This window comes from Archocentrus centrarchus, chromosome 3 (assembly GCF_007364275.1).
Source record: "Archocentrus centrarchus isolate MPI-CPG fArcCen1 chromosome 3, fArcCen1, whole genome shotgun sequence".
In the NCBI taxonomy this organism is placed as follows: Eukaryota; Metazoa; Chordata; class Actinopteri; order Cichliformes; family Cichlidae; genus Archocentrus; species Archocentrus centrarchus.
In genome coordinates this window covers 8,458,078-8,476,724 of record NC_044348.1, presented here as the reverse complement: position 1 = coordinate 8,476,724, position 18,647 = coordinate 8,458,078, and the positions used below count along the sequence as shown (strand labels likewise).

The 18,647-nt window shown below is 40.5% G+C and overlaps 3 protein-coding genes across 4 annotated transcripts in view; 1 reads left to right on the top strand and 2 right to left on the bottom strand.

Moving 5' to 3' along the window:
* Window positions 1-100: 100 nt before the first annotated feature.
* On the top strand, window positions 101-6,174 carry fsd2 (fibronectin type III and SPRY domain containing 2). The gene is made up of 13 exons (XM_030718777.1): window positions 101-407; window positions 592-782; window positions 1,056-1,151; window positions 1,407-1,637; window positions 1,785-1,807; window positions 2,168-2,289; window positions 2,579-2,743; window positions 2,882-3,016; window positions 3,163-3,316; window positions 3,898-4,031; window positions 4,411-4,543; window positions 4,629-4,805; window positions 5,746-6,174. The coding sequence occupies exons 2-13, from the start codon at window positions 603-605 to the stop codon at window positions 5,993-5,995; spliced, it is 1,800 nt and encodes a 599-aa protein (XP_030574637.1). The 5' UTR covers window positions 101-407; window positions 592-602; the 3' UTR covers window positions 5,996-6,174.
* Window positions 6,175-6,775: 601 nt separating this feature from the next.
* On the bottom strand, window positions 6,776-14,310 carry LOC115772500 (KH homology domain-containing protein 4-like). The gene is made up of 14 exons (XM_030718788.1): window positions 14,162-14,310; window positions 12,969-13,239; window positions 12,757-12,876; window positions 12,554-12,630; window positions 12,219-12,271; window positions 11,878-12,083; window positions 11,172-11,380; window positions 10,489-10,549; window positions 10,162-10,219; window positions 9,702-9,937; window positions 9,221-9,325; window positions 7,980-8,065; window positions 7,778-7,896; window positions 6,776-7,309 (listed from the first exon to the last, which is right to left on the bottom strand). The coding sequence occupies exons 1-14, from the start codon at window positions 14,188-14,190 to the stop codon at window positions 7,179-7,181; spliced, it is 1,761 nt and encodes a 586-aa protein (XP_030574648.1). The 5' UTR covers window positions 14,191-14,310; the 3' UTR covers window positions 6,776-7,178.
* Window positions 14,311-17,937: 3,627 nt separating this feature from the next.
* pde8a (phosphodiesterase 8A) overlaps window positions 17,938-18,647 on the bottom strand; it is a 52,908-nt gene continuing 52,198 nt past the window's right edge. For both annotated transcript variants that reach the window (XM_030721144.1, XM_030721151.1), the window contains 2 exons: window positions 18,501-18,630; window positions 17,938-18,044 (listed from right to left, as the gene is read on the bottom strand). In XM_030721144.1, coding sequence (XP_030577004.1) covers window positions 17,938-18,044; window positions 18,501-18,630 — 237 coding nt within the window. The remainder of the gene's footprint in view (window positions 18,045-18,500; window positions 18,631-18,647) is intronic.

Below are 18,647 nucleotides of genomic sequence, written 5' to 3'. Positions count from 1 at the left end.
AGCAGGCGGGTCTCTAATCCAGTGCGTTTGAACGGTCATGGTGGGACTTTTACGAGGATCCCTGAATGCGGCATAAGGCTCTCGTACTGGGTTTAACTTTGACCTTTGAATCACATGCTCGGGGATTTCCAACTCCTAAAAATTAAAGCATTTAACTTTTAGTTGTGGTTATTTACATTGTCGACAGATCTCAGGCCTCTAGCGAGTCTGAATCTTACGTTTTATTTAATGAATGACGAACTTCCTCCGTGGATGTTTGGCGTGCCTGTGAAATCCGAGCAAATGCAGCCCCGTCTATTTTTGTCGCTGCTTTTGCTTTGGAGCTGAACGCCCACAGCTGTCTTGACTGATACTGCTGCTGGCCTGAAATGGTTGTTTAGAACCGACCGGCTCCCTCAATTTTCCAGGTAAATTTGTTGTCAGCTGCATGTTCACTCTAAGAGTTATATACAGAAATTATGAAGAGGGGAGTTATGACCTATGTTGCTGTGTTTGTTAAATTCTCATCTGATGCAGTTTTAAAATATTATTTCATTAGGGTACTCACCTACAGATTGATATCAGGTAACTTAAGCCTCTCTCCTCCCTCAGTCCCTGCCATCATGGACCTGTATGAGATCAGAGGAGGCAGGCTGGGTGTGATTGCAGAGGAGGCTGAGCACCAGGAGTTAAGCATAGAGTCTACTGCTATGGAGACCTACAGTGCAGGCTCATCTCCATCTCCCACTGGAGCAGAAGATGGAAGTGATGAGGATGATGTCTTTAAGGAGGGAGAAACTGAGGTGAGGACACTAACACTAATTCATCACAGGATATATTTTCCTATTTTATCTGACCGCTGTTCAGCCACAGCGGTCTCACTGCATTTGATCATTTCTCTGAGAGAGAACTGGGCTAAATGGCAGCATAAATACAGAACACAGCAAACAGCAACATAAGTTCTTGCATAAAGCAGTAGAGGTAACTGTTACCCCGACTAGGCTGGGTAATAGTCTATGTTGCAGGTTTGAATTAAAAGTGGAAAGACCTGAAGTTTGCTGTCCAACTGCTTTCAGGGGGAGATCATCTCGATTAGGGATCAGTTGCAAGAGAAGGTTGCAGAGATGGAGAGCTTCGCAGGTCATCTGGAAGAGATCTTCCTCACTGTAGAGGTACTACTCAAAAGCCTAGTTTGATGAAAGCAATGTGATTTGTTTTGACATAATTTTATTGTTTTATCATCATGTGAACATGCAGGGATATGCTTCTTTTTTTTTTACTCGACAGTAATAAAGTTGTCAGTAGCCAGTTTTATAACACGAAAACTCTGAATGTGGGAATCACATCATCATTTGTTCTTTAATGTATAACAAATGTGTAAACCTCTGACCAACTACACCACTCTGATCATATTAATGTATGCACAGGAGAATTTTGGCCGTCAGGAGCAGCACTTGGAGCACCACAATGACGTGCTGCAGACGTTGTCTCAGCGACACGATGAGAGCGCAGCTGGATTGCAGGAGGAGAAGAAGAGTAAGCTGGAAGCCCTGTACAGCCAGCTGCTGGCCTGTGGACGGGCGCTCGATGCCTCCAAGGAGCTCATTGAGACGGCGCAAGAGATCTACCGCAGCCAGGACAAGAGGCTTTTCCTGAAGGTGATTCATGACTCCATCGGATCATTTCTGCAGATGGACAACAAAAGAATGGCCAACTAATGTTGTTGTAGATATGAAATATTATTTTGCCTTTATTTTTTTTTTTTACTTTGCTGTTAAAGTGATTTCTCTGGATTTCATTGACAGACAGTTATGCCCACCATTAAAAGGTAACCACGGTGCTGCACAGTGAGCGTGCATGGTGTAATTTTAAGAGACTAAGCATCAATAACATGTGATTTTCTTCCCTGCAGCTTCAGACTAATTTTACATAACTTGATTTTAGATGTGCATTGTTTAGTTTACATAGAATCTGAACAAACTCCACCCACTGCACAAAACGTGGTTGAATGCTCAAAGAAAAGCATGTGTGTGGACTGGAAGTTTGAAGATTTCTTTTTTAATGATCAAACTGTAAGCATTGCAAGTGATCATCCACCGGACAGCACATCGCATGCTGCATTACCATTATGTTTCCTTGTTTTTGATTCAGGGCTTCTTTTTTTTTTTTTTTTTTTGTACTACACTAGAATTGAGGAGTTTGCCAAAGATGAGGTTGACTTCACGTTGTCTACACGTCTTGAATTTAACACGCCGCTCGCTGACCTGTCGGATGTCAAAACCATGATGGACTCGATCAACGTCGTGCCGGGTCTGTATTCACAAATCGCCTCCTTTACTTCACCGAAAACTCCAAATTTAGGAACGTGCAGTTCTTTTCCACGTCACAAGATGTAGTGACTGCTGGATACAAGGCGTTTCCCGCATCACTGAAAATGAGAATCATAATAATAAAAACAGCACAGAGGTGTCAGTGTTGCGCTTTAACTAGAACATGCTGCCTTAACATTTAGCTTTTTGGGCTTTTTTTTTTTAATGTTATGACTTGATAATAATGCTGCATTAACAGTGAATCTCTTCTGTTTAAAAAAACATAAAAGCTCCATCCGCCCCAGTAATCAATCCCCAGATGCCCAACTCTGCCACCCAGACATCCCTGCATGTGTGCTGGAGCTTGTTCTCTGATGACACAGTGGAGTACTACGAGCTTTACTACCGACCAGTGCTGGAGGATACACCAGCAGACAGCACCTTCACACCGCTGGGTATAAAACAGAGACGCTTCACCACAGACGCGCACTGCATGATAGTGTCACCATCTGCTGCTCAGCTTGTACCTATTGATGCGGCAATCCCGCATTTCTTTGAACATATGCCGATCTGAATGTGTCCTCTCTTTTCAGTAAGTAAGGCAACGGTGAAGGAGACACACTGTACTGTGGCAGATCTGCTGCCCAATGCTCAGTATGAGCTCTGGGTTACAGCTACCAATACCACAGGCATCAGTCCAGCCAGCGAGAAGGCTTTATACATGACAGGTAATAAATGTCACTCCTCCATCTACATGATGAGTTATTAAACTTGTGGCAGTTAAAATAATAATTGCTCTGCCACTTTTCTTGGTTCTGTAATCACTCCAGACTGGCATGTTAATGGGAATAAAGTCTAAATCTTCTCTCCCTAGTGCCATCACCTCCAGTGATTAAGCAGAGGGAGTGCAGTAGCTGTCCAGAGGCTGCTCTGATCCGCTGGGAGTCAGGAAACACCAACCCTGTAGACTCCTACACAGTGGAGCTCAGGGAGATGGGTGCTGATGGCACAGAGAGCAGCATCACCGAGTAAGAGCTGTTATTAACAAGATGGATTCAGTAAGCTCAAAATTTAATTCTGCTCTTCCTGAAATTTGCCACTTTGAAGAGGTCACGCCTAAAGTTAAAGTAGCTCAGTAAAAATAGAAGGACTTCGCTGGAAATGCAGAACTTCAAAGATGCAGTACTCCGTGATATTTGTCTTCACTGGCTTTTCCTTTGATTAAGCTTTCGCTTCAAAATAAACAAGCTAGTGTTAGTGCTTGCCTGGGATTTTTTTTTTGTTTTTTTGAGGTCCCATGGATATAGAGCTGCTGAATCAAGATGCACTCTGTCCTAGAAATCTATTCTTAGCTTCAGCCCTTGCAGTACTGTTAGCCTCAGCTAGAATGCTGTGCCCACATTTGGGGTCATTTTCATCTCTCATCTGGTCACTTTAAAGAATAGTTTCACCACTTATCTCTGTAGTGAATTTATTTTTGCAAAGTGGACATAAACTGAAATTTCAAATATGAGTATATGTAAACATACATTTCTGTTTAACCACTGGTCATTGTATTTATACATTATATTTTTAAAGCATTAACCTCTCTCTGGTTATCCCTGGCCAGGTCTATAGTAGCAGTGCCCACCTGTCAGTGTCTGATCCAGCTGCAGCCAGGCCGACGTTACCTCATCTCTGTGAGAGCGGTCAATGTCGGAGGGCCCAGTGACAGGAGTGAAGTCATTACTGTCTCCACTACAGGTGAGAAACACCTGGGATCAGCATGTTCATGATGCTTTTGGCCAAAGCAGAGAATATCCCATTTCAAATGACACAGAAAAGCGCGCTCATAGCTGGTTTGTGACTTCATGATTTATAGCAGATCAGTTACATCTCTTCGTAACTACATATATTCAGTGATCATCCCCGTCCTGTTTGACTACTTTCACTGGAAAGACAATCTCTATCTTCAGCTAAGTTACCTTTGTATAAATAAAGGTTATGCAATTAAAACAATATGTCATGTTCAAAACCTCAGTAATATAAGTATTAAGCTGTAGCCTAAATAAATGTACTGGCTTACTCTATACATGAATTTAGGCACATTCATATGACACCCAACACTGTTTTACCTGTGCAGGTACATTTTTCTATCTCCTGGAGGACACTGCCCATCCTTGCCTGTCCATTTCTGAAGACGGATTCACCATCTTTTATGGAGATGAGGAACTTCCAATAAGTGCCATGGCCTTAGATGAGAACACTTTCACTAGGTGTAGTATGTGTATCAGAGAATAACGGGAAACTTAAAAATGACCCTTTACACCTGCAGATATGTAAATGTCAGTGTCTTTACAGATGTGTCGCTATCCTAGGGGATCTGATTCCAGTGCGAGGCAGGCATTACTGGGAAGTTGAGGTGGATGATGGGACAGAGTTTCGGATCGGAGTTGCGTACGAGGACACAGAGAGGAACTCGTACCTCGGGGCCAACAGCACCTCGTGGTGTATGAGACACATTCTGAGTCCATCCAGGTAGCTGTCAATACCATCAGCACACTTAATGTGGCTTCATCAGCTTTACTGCTGAACAGCCTGTGATGTCCTGTCAGTACTCTCTATGTACATCACTACTCCTCCAAAATAACTGCACCCCAGGGATCCTGTAGATACACTCTGCCTGGGAAAGTTTCGCAAACTAAACTACAAGGGTTGAACCATGAAATGCTCACATATCCATATTGATACTTCATCGCCTCTGTTTTAGCAGGGTCTGAAGAAATGTGTTTAATTATACAGAAAATCTTCAAGAAAAGTGTTAAAGGAGCCTTGGTTTTCTGTTCAGTCATTTGTTTCAATATAATCATTCTTGTTTTGTGTGTAAGCTGCTGAAAAGATGCAGACATTTACACCAACCAAATAGATGCAGATTTTTCCACCAATCTGATAGTAGAATTAACATGCTGATCCTCTGAGGGCCTACTATTGCAGTTCTCAGAAACTGGGCCAAGATTTTATTTTTAGCATTCAGAAATTTTCCTTTCCTAAGCAAAAAAAAAAAAAAAAAAAAAAAAGAAACTGTGTACCCGTTCTGTGTGAAACTAAGCCCATTGAAGGCAGAAAAGCCCACAGCTGAATATCTGTTACCTTATAACAGTTTCTATGGCAACTCTTCTTGGAACAAAGCAGGACAGATGAATTATCACATTTAGCGAGTCATTCGCAGCAGCATATCACACGAGCTCTGAATATGGTTCCCATTGTGGGCATCATCCTGTTGATTCTGCCTACACACAATTTACCAACCACATTTTTCATTTTCTTTAAGCCGCAGCCATTTGAAATCCTGCTGCAGGCTCATTAGTCAGCATCTACTTTCTTAATGGCTGACATAGTGGGAAAAATCATCAACAGTATCAATAAAAACATTTTTTTGCTACACTAATAATGTTGCTCTTTTGGGTTTTTTTTAAAGGCACAAATATGAGTTTCTGCACAATGGTTGGAGTCCTGACTTGAGGATCACAGTGAACCCCGTACGGATTGGAGTGGCACTCGACTATGAAAGAGGAACCCTGTCTTTCTTTAATGTAAATCTGGAACAACACCTGCACACCTTCCACTGTCACTTCCGAAATTACGTCCACCCGTGTTTTAGCCTGGACAACCCAGGAGCACTTACTCTGCACAATGGCATAGAAGCTCCTGAATACGCATTCATCTGACACCACAAGTATCGGCATGAAATAAAACCCAGGGCAACGAGGAGAAGGAATAACTCTCTTTAATACTTACCAGAGTGCTTGGTGACATCTAATAAAACTAACATTTGTAACACCAACCTCCATTAAAAACAGACCTCTGTTACTAAAGACAATCCAAGACTTTCAGATGTTTTTATTATAGTATTCCATGGGAACAGGCATACACCATTTTCCAAGATAAGAAAAGGTTTCACTAGATTGTACAATATTTAAACCACCTGTGACTGCAGCAGTGTTAAAGTCCAAAAGGGGAAATTTAAAAAAAAAAAAAAAAAAAAAACATTTTAAAATATAATACAGCTGTATTCACATATGTAAAAGGAAAGTCCACCCAGAATACTTTCACACTGTTTAAAGTGGCTACTAATGGTGTTTTTAAATTTGCTGGATTTGGATCTCTAGTTCAATGACCAGGGAGTAAACAATGTAGATAAAAAAAAAAAAAAAAGAAAAAAAAAGATGACGTGTAGCCCAAAGATGTGTTATATTTTAAGTTATGTAGCTACAAACATAAATGCACACTGACACTGACATAGTTGGCATCTATACTTCTATATTTACATTTTCTACACAGGCAGCTATAAATTTAAATACGCTCACCCTCAACTTAAACCAACAGGTTCACATGCCTTGTGTCAGGGGTTATAAAAAAGGCATTCTGGGAGACATATTTTAAAAAATAAAACATAATGACACAGGAAAACCTAGAAAATGGGAAAAAAAAAAAAAAAAAAAAAAAAAAAAAAAAAAAAAAAAAGCAAGACTGCTTCCTAATCATTAATACTTTACATGAATGTTGTATAAAGTCTGATGGGCTATGAAGCTCAGCTGCCTGTCCTAAAAAGGTACGTGAATAATAAAAGGGGTACAAGAACTTTTAAAGAAGTGTCTCAAAGATGCTTACAAAGTTAAAAGTAAAAACTGCATCTGTTTGGAAGAATTTTAGAAATAAAAAGGTCTCTCCTTTTTATGCTAATACATTTTTCTTTGTAGTAAATGTGGTATAACATGCCAGAACAGTGTATAATACAAGGGTGGACTTTTCCTTTAATGCGAGTTGCATTTGTGGAACTTGTTGATCTACTGAATGTGGACTTTGGGTCTGTGAATAATCCTGGACAGTGGGGATGGGACGGGGCAGAGGTTATGAGTTATCTGTCTTACTGCTGTGGGTCCTCTCTTCCTCTTCATCGGAGGAATCCCCTCCATAGGGCACTAGCCCCGACGTATCACTGACCACTTTAGCCTTCTTCTCGCACACCTCCTCTTGAATACCTGTAAGGGGACAATAAAAAAAAAAAAAAAAAAAAAATGGAGAGAGAGAGAGAGAAAAGTAGAAGAAAGGTGGGAGACATGAGAAAGAGAAGGGGGAGGGGGAGACGAAGCAAGAGAACAAAAACAAAAAGAAACCCATTGAGGAGCCCCACATTAGCGGTGGTTTTTGAGTTCGTTTGATCCACAGCCAGGGGGAGGGAAGATATCAAATGAAACGGCAGCAGAGCACACATCCATAACAGGCAGGTCCAGGGACACATGTTGAGAGAGAAAACAGGGGAAAGACAAAAAACATATACAAGAAGAGCATGTTAGTGAGTTTCACCAGCGGAAGGTTTCACACAGGTCTCCACTCCTCCCCCATTGCGCCACGGGGGGGAGATGCCATTTCATGTAACAGACAACACCACAGAAGAAATATCTAAGTACTAAGGCTCTCACAGCATTAGGAAATAAAGAACAGCATACCCAATGAAGCGGTGCTGCTGGGCAGAGTAGCTGGATCATCTGTCACTGCATCTCTTGGCCTTTTGCGGGCAACAGCGGCAGGAGCCACGCAGGGAGGCGGCGGTGGAGGCATCAGGATCCTGAACAGAGAGAGATATGAATATCTACACGACCCAAGACTCATGAAGAACATAGAAAGGAAAAAAAGGATTTATGATCAGACCTTTCTTCTTCTTTCACCTCACCAACACTGGGTGCAGGAAGGCTGGACTCCTGGTGAGCTGGACCCTCTGGAGAAATGTTGTAGGGCTAAAAAGACAAGTGCAGAACATTCAAGGCTTTTTAAAACTTTCTAATATAAAGAAAAGGCTTTTCTTAAAGGAAAGAAAAAAAAAATCACTTTAGCATGTGAAAATCTTGCCAAACACTCAGGGCTTGCCATTTGTTACAAGTTATTTTTATCCTCAGCTGAGGCGTCAACAAGAACCAGCATATAACACTGATCTCTTGCACACACAGGCATTAAAATCTTTAACATTCTTAAAGGGAAAAAGTTTTGGGATCTAACAAAGCAACTAGTGAGCAAGGCAACACTTGTTGACACCTCAAACGACTCAAAGAATCCGAAAGAGCCCAAAGAGATTTTGAGAGAGAATGAGCTTTACAGGTACAATAAAGTTTGATTTTGAACTGACCACTGACCAAAGTTGATCTGATCTTCATCTAAGCCAAAGTTATGGACAGACAATCTGACTGAGCTAAAAACCACACAAACCGTTGTACTTTTCATGTCGTTATTGAACACACTAAGCAATCACTTACCAACCCAATGATATCTTCTTAATTGGAACATCTGATATCAGTGTTCACATACCTTTTCCAGCATATGCTCTAAATGATTGTGCACATGAAAAGTAGAACTGCTGGTGTTTTATTAGTATGACTATGTCTGTCTATAATTTTGACACCAATTAAGATAGAAAAACGTAAGTGACCAAAGCAGAACTTCCTTGTATTGCCATTTTCAGATTAACACAGTGATGCAAATGAAGCTAATATCTGTGATTTCAAAAAAACAAACAAACAAAAAAACTGCTTTGCTTTGTTTGATGACCATTTGTATTAGAGATAGTAATTTTCCACCTAAACATTTATGTAACTTGATAGCTGACTAGTTCAGAAAATAGGCAAGAAGAGCAAAAGAGATGATCAGTATTCATGCCGAAATAACTGAAACTGGCTTTAATATATTTCATACAATAATTTCATGAGCTAAAATTTTCTGGAATTCTGTCCAATTTTAGTTGTTTAGCAGTGACGCCTGAAGCTTCTCAGAATGATTTATACCAGACGGTTACACCATCAGCTGCAATTCAAACAGGTCGATCGCTGAGTAATGCTCACGGTAAAACGGCCAGAATGATTTTTTTTGGTGATATGTAGAGGTGTTACTCTTCAGCTAACCTTTTCATCCTCAGCCCCCTCCTGGAACTGATGGTTGGGACTTCCTGAGTCAGGGGGGGTATTTAAAGATCCTTCAGGCTCCACTGTCTCACTTCTGCTTGGATCCTTGGGTAGGGCAAAATCAACACATACACATTGATGCTGCCACAGGATTTTAAAAGAACTAAAACTCCTCGAAGGCCTCGATGACTTTCATGCTTTTATTGCACTTCTAGTGCTGAAATGAATCTATCCAGTCATTAATTATTTAATGTCACAATCTTTGATGGCCACTATTCACATATTTCTACCTGCTTTTAATCATTCATATCTTATAAATGACCATTTGGGGTTTGTACTGGCTGGTCAGACTGAAATCTAAGTCTACAGCTGCTTCCAACAAGCATTTAAAAAAGAAGAAGAAAAAAAAAAGTAGCACTCTAATTCAACTGACTAAAAAATGAAAACTTTAAGCAGTGGCAGCTTTAGGCTTTATAATTACCTGGACAAGATAGGGATGCGGTTTCCTAGGACACACCGGATACTGAACCATTGCCTGAGAAGATGGAGGGTTTGTCGACAAGTTAGAATGACTTGGGGGACCATTTGCCTTACTCCAATAACCAGTGGCTCCTGGGTACGCTGAATAGCCGCCAGCATACCCATTTGCTGGGTAGTTATACCAGGACCCCTGGCTAGAGTAATTGCTATTAGGTGGAAATCCATGTACTGCGTATGCTGAAATGAAAGTATAGAACCCTGAGTTAATAGCACATATCACACGGATCAATAACAGGGTGCTTTGACAACTGTGACCTACTACTTCAAGCAATTGCTGAGCCACTAAAGACGTCACGGGAGGATTAATTACCACAAGAAGAATGCAGTCAGCCAGTACCTTATATTTGGTCACCCTGCTGGAATTTTGTCTGTTTAGTTACAAGACTTAAAAGAATACTCACACTGCGTTGAGCCGGTGGCTGTGTATACCGACACCATACGTGCATGCTCAGCTCTAACCTACAGAATGAAAGAAAAACAAAAATTATGTAAGGAACCAGATAAAATTGTTGATTTATACTCAGATATAGTATTGTGGGTAGGTGCAGAGCACTCAAAACCTATTGCTGGAGATCAGGTGGTTCACACTACCACTTTCACTTTTGGAGGTAGGTATCGGTGAAAACTATACACTTCAGTAGTTTCACCTTCTTATACCTCCCATAAGACTTTCATACAATATAAAATCACTTCTGACATGATTTACAGTGATAATACTGTGTACTTACAGTTTCCAAGAGACTCTCAGTGAGTTTCTTTGCTGACTCCAATCCAGCTGCATTTGGGTGGCTGTAACAAAGGACCATTGTTAAACAGGATGTAGCAGACTTGGTAAAGGACTAAAGCCATGGTTATGCTTGACATATTATCATTACACAGACAAACTGTGACGCCAACACTGTGTCATAATCCTTGAAACTCGTGTTTAATACGTGCTCACTCAACTCACTGGCAAAAAACCAAAGACAAACAAAACACTGCTATACCGTTGGAAGAGCAATAGAGAAGGTAATTTAGAGGATGTACGTCATTAAAACAGTTTTTCCACAGTTTCTAAAGTCTCATCTTTTCCAGAAGCAGAAATCTTCTTGGATGAGTTCTGTGCCATCTGGATGGCTCCCACATCAATGGACTCTAGAGATGTCTGTAGAAACAGAACTACTCACAGACTCTGGCCTACACCTGATCCATTTTGCATATGCAGCAGATGCGCAAAAATTATGAGGTGAGCAACTAATCAAAATGACAATGATGCATACTTTTGGAGTCTGACGCCGAGCAAAAGCTAGGCAGCAAAAGGAAAAGACCTTTTAGCATTCATCTGCAAGCAAGGCTCTAAAAATGAAACCACAGCACGAACTGAATGCGTGGTTACTTCATTTAATAAATCCTTCAATCAGACTGAACATACCTGATGTAGACATAAAGAGGCTCAAAGGACTCTCGTCTTGATGCCTGTTCTATGTATCCAGAACCTTTTCCCCTGAGGAAGACTCGAGCTCCCGTCTCTGTCTGGATGTGACTCAGATACGAACCTCCTGGACCTTCGACCTTTTCTTTTACATTGAATGAAGGCAAAGCCTGGTCCAGACCCACAAAAATCTTTGTGTGCACAAAACTCTGAGGATAAATAAAGAAACGGTTACCTTATTAATACCATGCATGTTCTGGTTGTTTAGTGAAATCAAGTTCGCCAATAGGTTGGATAAGCTTTGTAAGCAGATGCAGAAATCCAAGGCTTTTCACTACAGACCAGGGACGTTCTCTCTGCTCTTACTTTTGGAGGCAGGTATCAGTGAAGGCAACAGAGTCTTCATTTGCTTCACTTTTTTTACCTCCAGTTGACAAATCCTGACCCAGATCCAATAACCTAATAATGAACTTTAGACTTCATAACCCTAATTTGATCCTGGATGTTGAATAAGGTGGCAATGTTATACATCCAGATAAATTAAAAAATGCTATTACTAGTTACAATGTAGAGACTACCCATCTTTGTCCCATGCTTGACTCATATGACTCAGTAAATTAAGGTTCAAGTTACTGATATTCTGGGTGTGATGAGTTGATGTAATTTTGAATTTAACACAGAGAATTGAATTTTATCATCTGCCTACCCCTAAATGAGGAGCTGCTGGTCGGTGGCCCTGGGCTGGCACTGAAGTGGTGTTGGGCATCCGTGGTGCGGTAGGAGGAACGACAGGTCGAGGTGGCTGAGGGTAGAGTGTGAGCGGTGGAATTACAGGCACCTGTTGTCCCCCTGATGCTGCTGAGGTCCTCATCACATCCTCAGAGATGATCTCCTTTATCCTCATCACAGCCTCTAATGTTGCAAGAAAAGTCACCAATATTTGAGCATCTGCCGCATCCACTGTTACAAGCTCAGACATTTGTGAATTACATTAGATGAAGACAATGTCAGCCTCTGTATATTAAGCAGATAAAATGTGCTACTTACTGTTGACGTGCTCTTGGGTCTTTCCCTGAACGTGCAAATACAAAGGTCTTTGTCTAAAGGAAAGAAAATCAGTCATGGACAAATTTTTAAACTCCTATCAATCACTGCAAAACTCATTAATTAACATTTGTAATGATTGTTTACTTTTATTAGATGAATTTAGCTGTTTTGGTAAATTTGGAGAGATTTTCTTAAGCCACAATACACAAAGTAGGAAATACTACAATACATCATTTAACTGTTTATAGGAAACTGCTTTTTCCATTTAAACACACAATAATTCTTTTGAAATACTACTTTTGCAGAAACAAAACATTAAGACTCAACACACATACCCTCCTACTATTCCCTTTTCAGCTTCAGTCATATAATGACCTTTTGTTGAAACAACGGCTCCACTAAACTGTCGGATCTGAAAAAGGTAACAGAATTTTTTTTAAAAAAAGATAAGAATATTTTTATTTTAAAACTTCTAAAAACAGCAACAAAAAAGTGCAACGTGTTACATGCAACACTGCTGTGGTTACTTTCCACCAACCTCCTCCTGAGTTTTGCCTTTAGTAAGAAGGTCCCTGGAGTTTAATGGCACATCATTTATGTCGACCTCTGTGACCACCATCTCTTCTGTAACGGCTGGCACAGGCACACTTGGAGGGGTCTAAAATGAAATATGCAAGAAATAACAGAAAACTTTAAGTCCATTAGTAACAGCAAAAACAATTATATAATTATATAACCACAACTGCACACCTTTGCAAGTAAGGGTGGAGGAGTCAACAGCTTTCCTTTTGCCATCAACATAGCATTTATTTTAGCTGCCATTGCCGCAGCCATTTCAACACCTCCCTGAGGAGACTGTCCTCCCGTTTCTGGTGGCTGGGAAACTGTGCTGTTTGAGCCAGCAGCAGCCACAACTCCTGGTAACGAGATGGGGTGGGCTGCTTTTTCACTGCTCTTCTGCTGCTGTACATCTACACTCTGTTTGGGCTGCGCTGGCTTATCCCAACGGCTAGTTAGGCACCTGAGATTAAGAAAGAAAAATTAACAAAGTAGTATTACATAAGCAAAACCAGTAACAATTCAATTTTACAAAGTTGTTATAGCCAGTACTTTTATACCTAATGTTTCACATTTATCTCTTTTTAAACGTATCTTGTCTTGTGGAGCACTTTGTAACTTTGTTTTGAAATATGCTATATAAATACAGTTATTATTTGCCAAAAATTAAAATAAAAACGACTCCGTGGCGCTAAATGAAAGGGGACCAGTCATTTTAACCCCAGCAGATAGTGTGACAAATGCTGGATAAGCGCTCAGTGTAGACCAAATCAGTCGTGGGACTTTAAAGTATGGACACTACATTTCGTATCTGTGCTATAACGATTTGTTCAGATGCACTAATACACGATGATATCACAAGAAAAACTTCTAAACACTTCGCTGAACATTCATGGTGAGTAGTTGTTTATTTTAGCTAGTCGTATTCCGGGTTACTAGACATTCCTGACATACCGGGGCACTTTGATGGTTTTAAGACCTTGCGTGAATAAACTGTGTTTTGATAAAGATAAAGGTTATTAGTTCTCATGTAGCAAATAAGAAAGCGTTATTCCCTGTTAAGCTAACAGACGCCGAATGCTAAGCTAGCTATGCTATCCAGTTACGATACTGTTTCAGGAGTTCGCAGGAAATATAATATCGATCTACAGTGACAATATAAACTCTGAGAAACCAATCTATATTAGCTTTTTAGCGACAAACAACACCCTGCAAGCTAACCTTTACCAGCAGGCCAGGCTAGCGTGTGCTTTGCTGGCGTTAGTACAGCTAACAGATTAGGCTAACAAACACTAGCTTGCTGCTGGGTGAACTCCGCGTTGTGGCGTTAGCCTGTGTAACACCGCTCAGATCTACTTACTAACACAAACTAAACACACACTTACGGTGTTTGCCCCGTCATTCCTGAAGACATAGCACAACTCCGCTAAATGGGCAGTAAATTTATAACAGTTTCAGATACGGTATACGCTAAACGGCCCTAGCCATCGGTCTGCCCTCTCCGGCGATTTCTTCTGACGACTCGTCGCAAAGTCTGACCCGGCGGAAGAAGCGCCGTCCTCATGTTCTGGAAGACTCTCTCACCTGGTTTACGTGACATAAACCCGCGTAGTAGTAAATCGAGAGTTTCAGTTTCAACCTGTTGATTTAAAATGTATGACCAAGTATACAAAAAAATCCAGACTGTTTAATTTTATTTGTTCTCTTTTTTTCCCCCACCCAGTGAAAGGAGGACGCCATTCACTTAAACCGAAAATCACGCAACCACGAAGCGCTCGTTTTGGCCATTTGTGCGCAATCTAAGCATCTAATACATCAAACACATTTCTGACTTTGTGCAGTGCTTTGCTGTCCTTATTGTCGCTACATGTGGGACATTATGAAATTTGTAAAAAAGGAGTATAAAAATTAAACTTTATTTTGCTGCCATATTTCAGCTCCCAGTATTTAACACATTATCTTACACAAACTGTCGTGTCATTGTTGCGTGTATGGTTTTAGCTGCTGCTCAATATTTATTGCCTGTATATAGTAACCAGTGCATTACATCCGCCTAAGAGGCTAAATATGGGTCAGTTTTGTTGAACAGTCGGCTGTACCTTTGGCAGACATCAGGAACTGACTGCCTCATGCATTTCCTTTAAGGACTTGGAGACCATGTTAAATGAGGCAAAACAACTCACCTGTTCACACCAATAGTATGTGTCCATTCATAATGCACAGTTAAAGCCACAGAAATGAACTGTATCACTGTGTGAAAGGGGAAGGAGAGTTTTTGTCTGACAAGCAGTGTAACTTACTGACTCCCCTCTGCTGGGGAAGAAGTTGGAAGTTCGTCTGCATTGTCTGTAGCAACGCAAAACCTTGAAGGGAGGAGGCTGTGGTGGCTATATGGGTCGAGTAAGTGATGTAAACACTGAAGACTGTTGTTTATTTTCCATTTCCTACCAACCAGCAAGACTGTCTTCTTTCCTCAATACCACAATGAAGCAGTTAAAAAAAAAAAAAAAAGTTAAAGGAAGAGCATGTACTTTGAATCAGAGTCACAAAGCTTTGTTTTAATCGTGTGAAATTGTGAATCTTACACGTGTCTTACTTGTAAGGCAATGACAACTGAGGTTACCTAGTCACGCGGGTTGGAAGATTTGAAAACCTCGCACAGAAACGGGGTAGAATTTTTTTTTTTTTTTTTTTTTACCGTGGTCGTTAATATTTTATAGATTATAAAAAATGTGCAGGGACCTGGAAGAATTAGCTTTATTTACCACTTGACCCCAACCCAGATGAGATGATTTTTTTTTTTTTTAAAACCCAGTTGTGTCGAAATCGCACAGGGACGTGCGCTTCACTGGCTCTCAGCCGGCTATCATGTAGTTTGAGATGCTTCTCTTCTATTCAAAACATTGAAAACATCTGATTTAAACCAAGTTCATTCTTATTTCTCAAAAAAAAATAAATAAATAAAATAATAAACTAATGGAAGTAACCTGAAGAGTCAGACAGCTAGACACTGAGTCTTATTGTAGGGTGTGAAATAAGTGCGCGAGTCAAAAAAGACATTAATTCATAGACAGTAAATATATAACTGACATTATTTTTTATTTTTCATTGAATAGTTTCTAATTTTTTTTTCCGTGCCTTCAGACCAATGTGTATCAGAAGGAACAAACAAATCCCCTGACTGCGTGTACAATTCATAAGAGAGAAACAAACATAATCGTGGTCAGCACATCTTGTTAACCACCATTTGCTTAGTTGTTATGGCATTTATATACTGTTTAAAGAGGAAATATTCTTAATAAGCAACAATCTTTAACATATATTAGTATCCTAATCTGAATCCAACCTTTGAACAAAAAATGCTGTTCCCTGGGTCTGTGCAGAAGGATGTTGGACAAGTGGCCAAAATAGAATGATGTTTGATCCAAAAAAAAAAAAAAAAAAAAAAAAAAAAAAAGAAGAAAGAAATGATAATAATCAAAAAAAAAAAAATCAATGCAAGCTGGCCTCCAGGAGACTGCTTAAAGACAGTGATAGACAACTCTGCGATCCACATCCTTCTTAACCATTTAGTTCTCTGTATACATACTCTGCGTGACCATCCCATTCACAAGTATTCAGATAGCTATAATGGTTGATCTCATTTTGCTGCAAATCCAGTGTAAAATTCATTGTCTATAAAAATATTGAGATTTCCTTGAACATAACCTTCTGACTATGTTATAATAAAAACTCCAGATGTCTGTTGCAGTTGCACAGTGGGATGTACTGTATAAATATTGTATAAAATAAGGCAGTCTTTTCAGTAGGATAAACCAGATACAAAAATTTCTGGGAGACAAAATTTTTCAAGTCCAAAATGTTTTCACATATTTCTGCTGTTGTCAAATGTCAAGCGGTTTACAGCATTAAACCAAGAGTAAGGGATTGTTGCAACAATGAATACACCCACGCACTCGCAAACAGCAACCAAAACACACCCACGCACGCATGCACGCACGCACACGCACGCTCCTGATGATCAGCAATAACAGCTTATTCTCCAATGCAACATCCCATCCTTGGACAAATCACTGAGACGCAGACATTTCTTGTTTACAGTGCAATACAAAAGTGTTCATTCAAACTGGTACTGTACTTTTGATAAGAAAAAAAAGATGTTTAATATGGTAATGCTTCATATGAATAATAATTGTGAATTTTTGAGAGTTATAGTAATATTTGTCTTCATTAGCTTTGGCTTTTCTCACTCTTTAAAAATTCATTTTGTTCTTATCAACTAATTCATTTAGGAATTTTAATATAGAAAATATGGAACATCTTAAGAAAAATGTACATACCAAATCATTTGTAATTAGATACCTACGATTGTGATGTTGAGGTTTTTGTCTCTCAGCGGTGGCCTAAGAGTAAGGCCCCACCCCCTGACCCATAAAGAAAGCATCTCCTCTCACACGTCTGTTATCACAGCTATGTGTCGACTTGGTTGTGTTTCTCTCGGACACACGTGAATATTGCCCAAAAACAAACGAACAAACAAACAAAAAACCAAACAATAGCAGTGGAGTGTTCTTTCATGGTGTGACCTCCAGGGGTTGAAGGAGCAGTCCTGCCTTGCTGCGAGCACAGGGATGGAGGTCAAAAGTGATTACGTGGCCTGGTTTGAATTAGATACCTTTATATCCAGGCCACAGTTCCATCCAGTCTTTACAAGCAGTTTTTACTCAAACAGCAACTTTACAGGCAGACAGGAGTGCCCACGTGGCGATCGGGAGGGATGGGTGGACGGATGCTTTGCCAGAATACCGGTAAGGACTCTCTTTCAGTCATGTCACTTGACCAGCTACACTGTGAATGCCTGAGAGGCACAAGAAGTTCATAAGGATGCTGTGAGTCCGTGTCTGTTTGTCACAGTTCGCGTCTGACAGGCTCGTAAAGCCCGAAGCATTTCAGCTGCAACTGCCTGTCAGGAAGTCCTTCTGTGGTTTTCTGTATGGACGGACACATGGACGCTCAGTGTGCTACGGAAGCAGGAGAGTGAAGGCGAGGAAGCCCTTTGGCTGGCTGGGCTGGGCTGGGTTGGGAGAGAGAGACCCCCCAGCAAAGAGAGAGAGGAGGTCTGCCCCGGATTACAGAGTCCCAGGACCAAACACTGCAGCACCTACTCAGGAGGAGGTCGCAGGCTGTGTAGCTTCCTCTCATCCAGACCTTTCCAGTACTTGAAGTTGTTGTCCAAGTGCTGCATAAGATTAGGGAGGTCTGCAAAAGCTGGATAGAAGACAAAACAAGATGAGGCTTAAAAGATTACATTTTGTTTCAAAGACATTGTGATGCATTTTTATTAAATAAACATCTCTATGCCACTTTCATGCTAGAAAAAACGAGCAGCAACATTTAGCGCTGAAAAATGAAGCCAGCAGAAAGCAACAAAAACAGCAATTCCACTTAGGTTGTGCTGCTGGGCAATGATGTCGATGGGCAGAGGATTCATTTTTATATAAAGGCAACGACAGGCCAGTGATAGCTGCGGCACTAAACACTGGGTCTGTAGGCTTGCTGTGATCTAATAACACACAGAATTTTATAATGACACTGAAAGACAAACTCTAATCACATTACAGTGAAGAACTGACCCTCCTACAAATACTACTCCAGTGCATCCAAAAGAATTGGTACAAATATAGACAATAAAAGCACTGTTTACGCCATGCAGTGCAGTCTTACCGTCCCATGCATCAAACATGTCTGTAATGAAGTAGTCTATGAAGGAAATCTGGGACTTTGGGATGCTACAAGTGTTTCTGTCAAACACAGGCATGACCACTGGTAGACCTTGTCTCTTCTCCTCGTCAGTCTGTATCAGAGATAAGA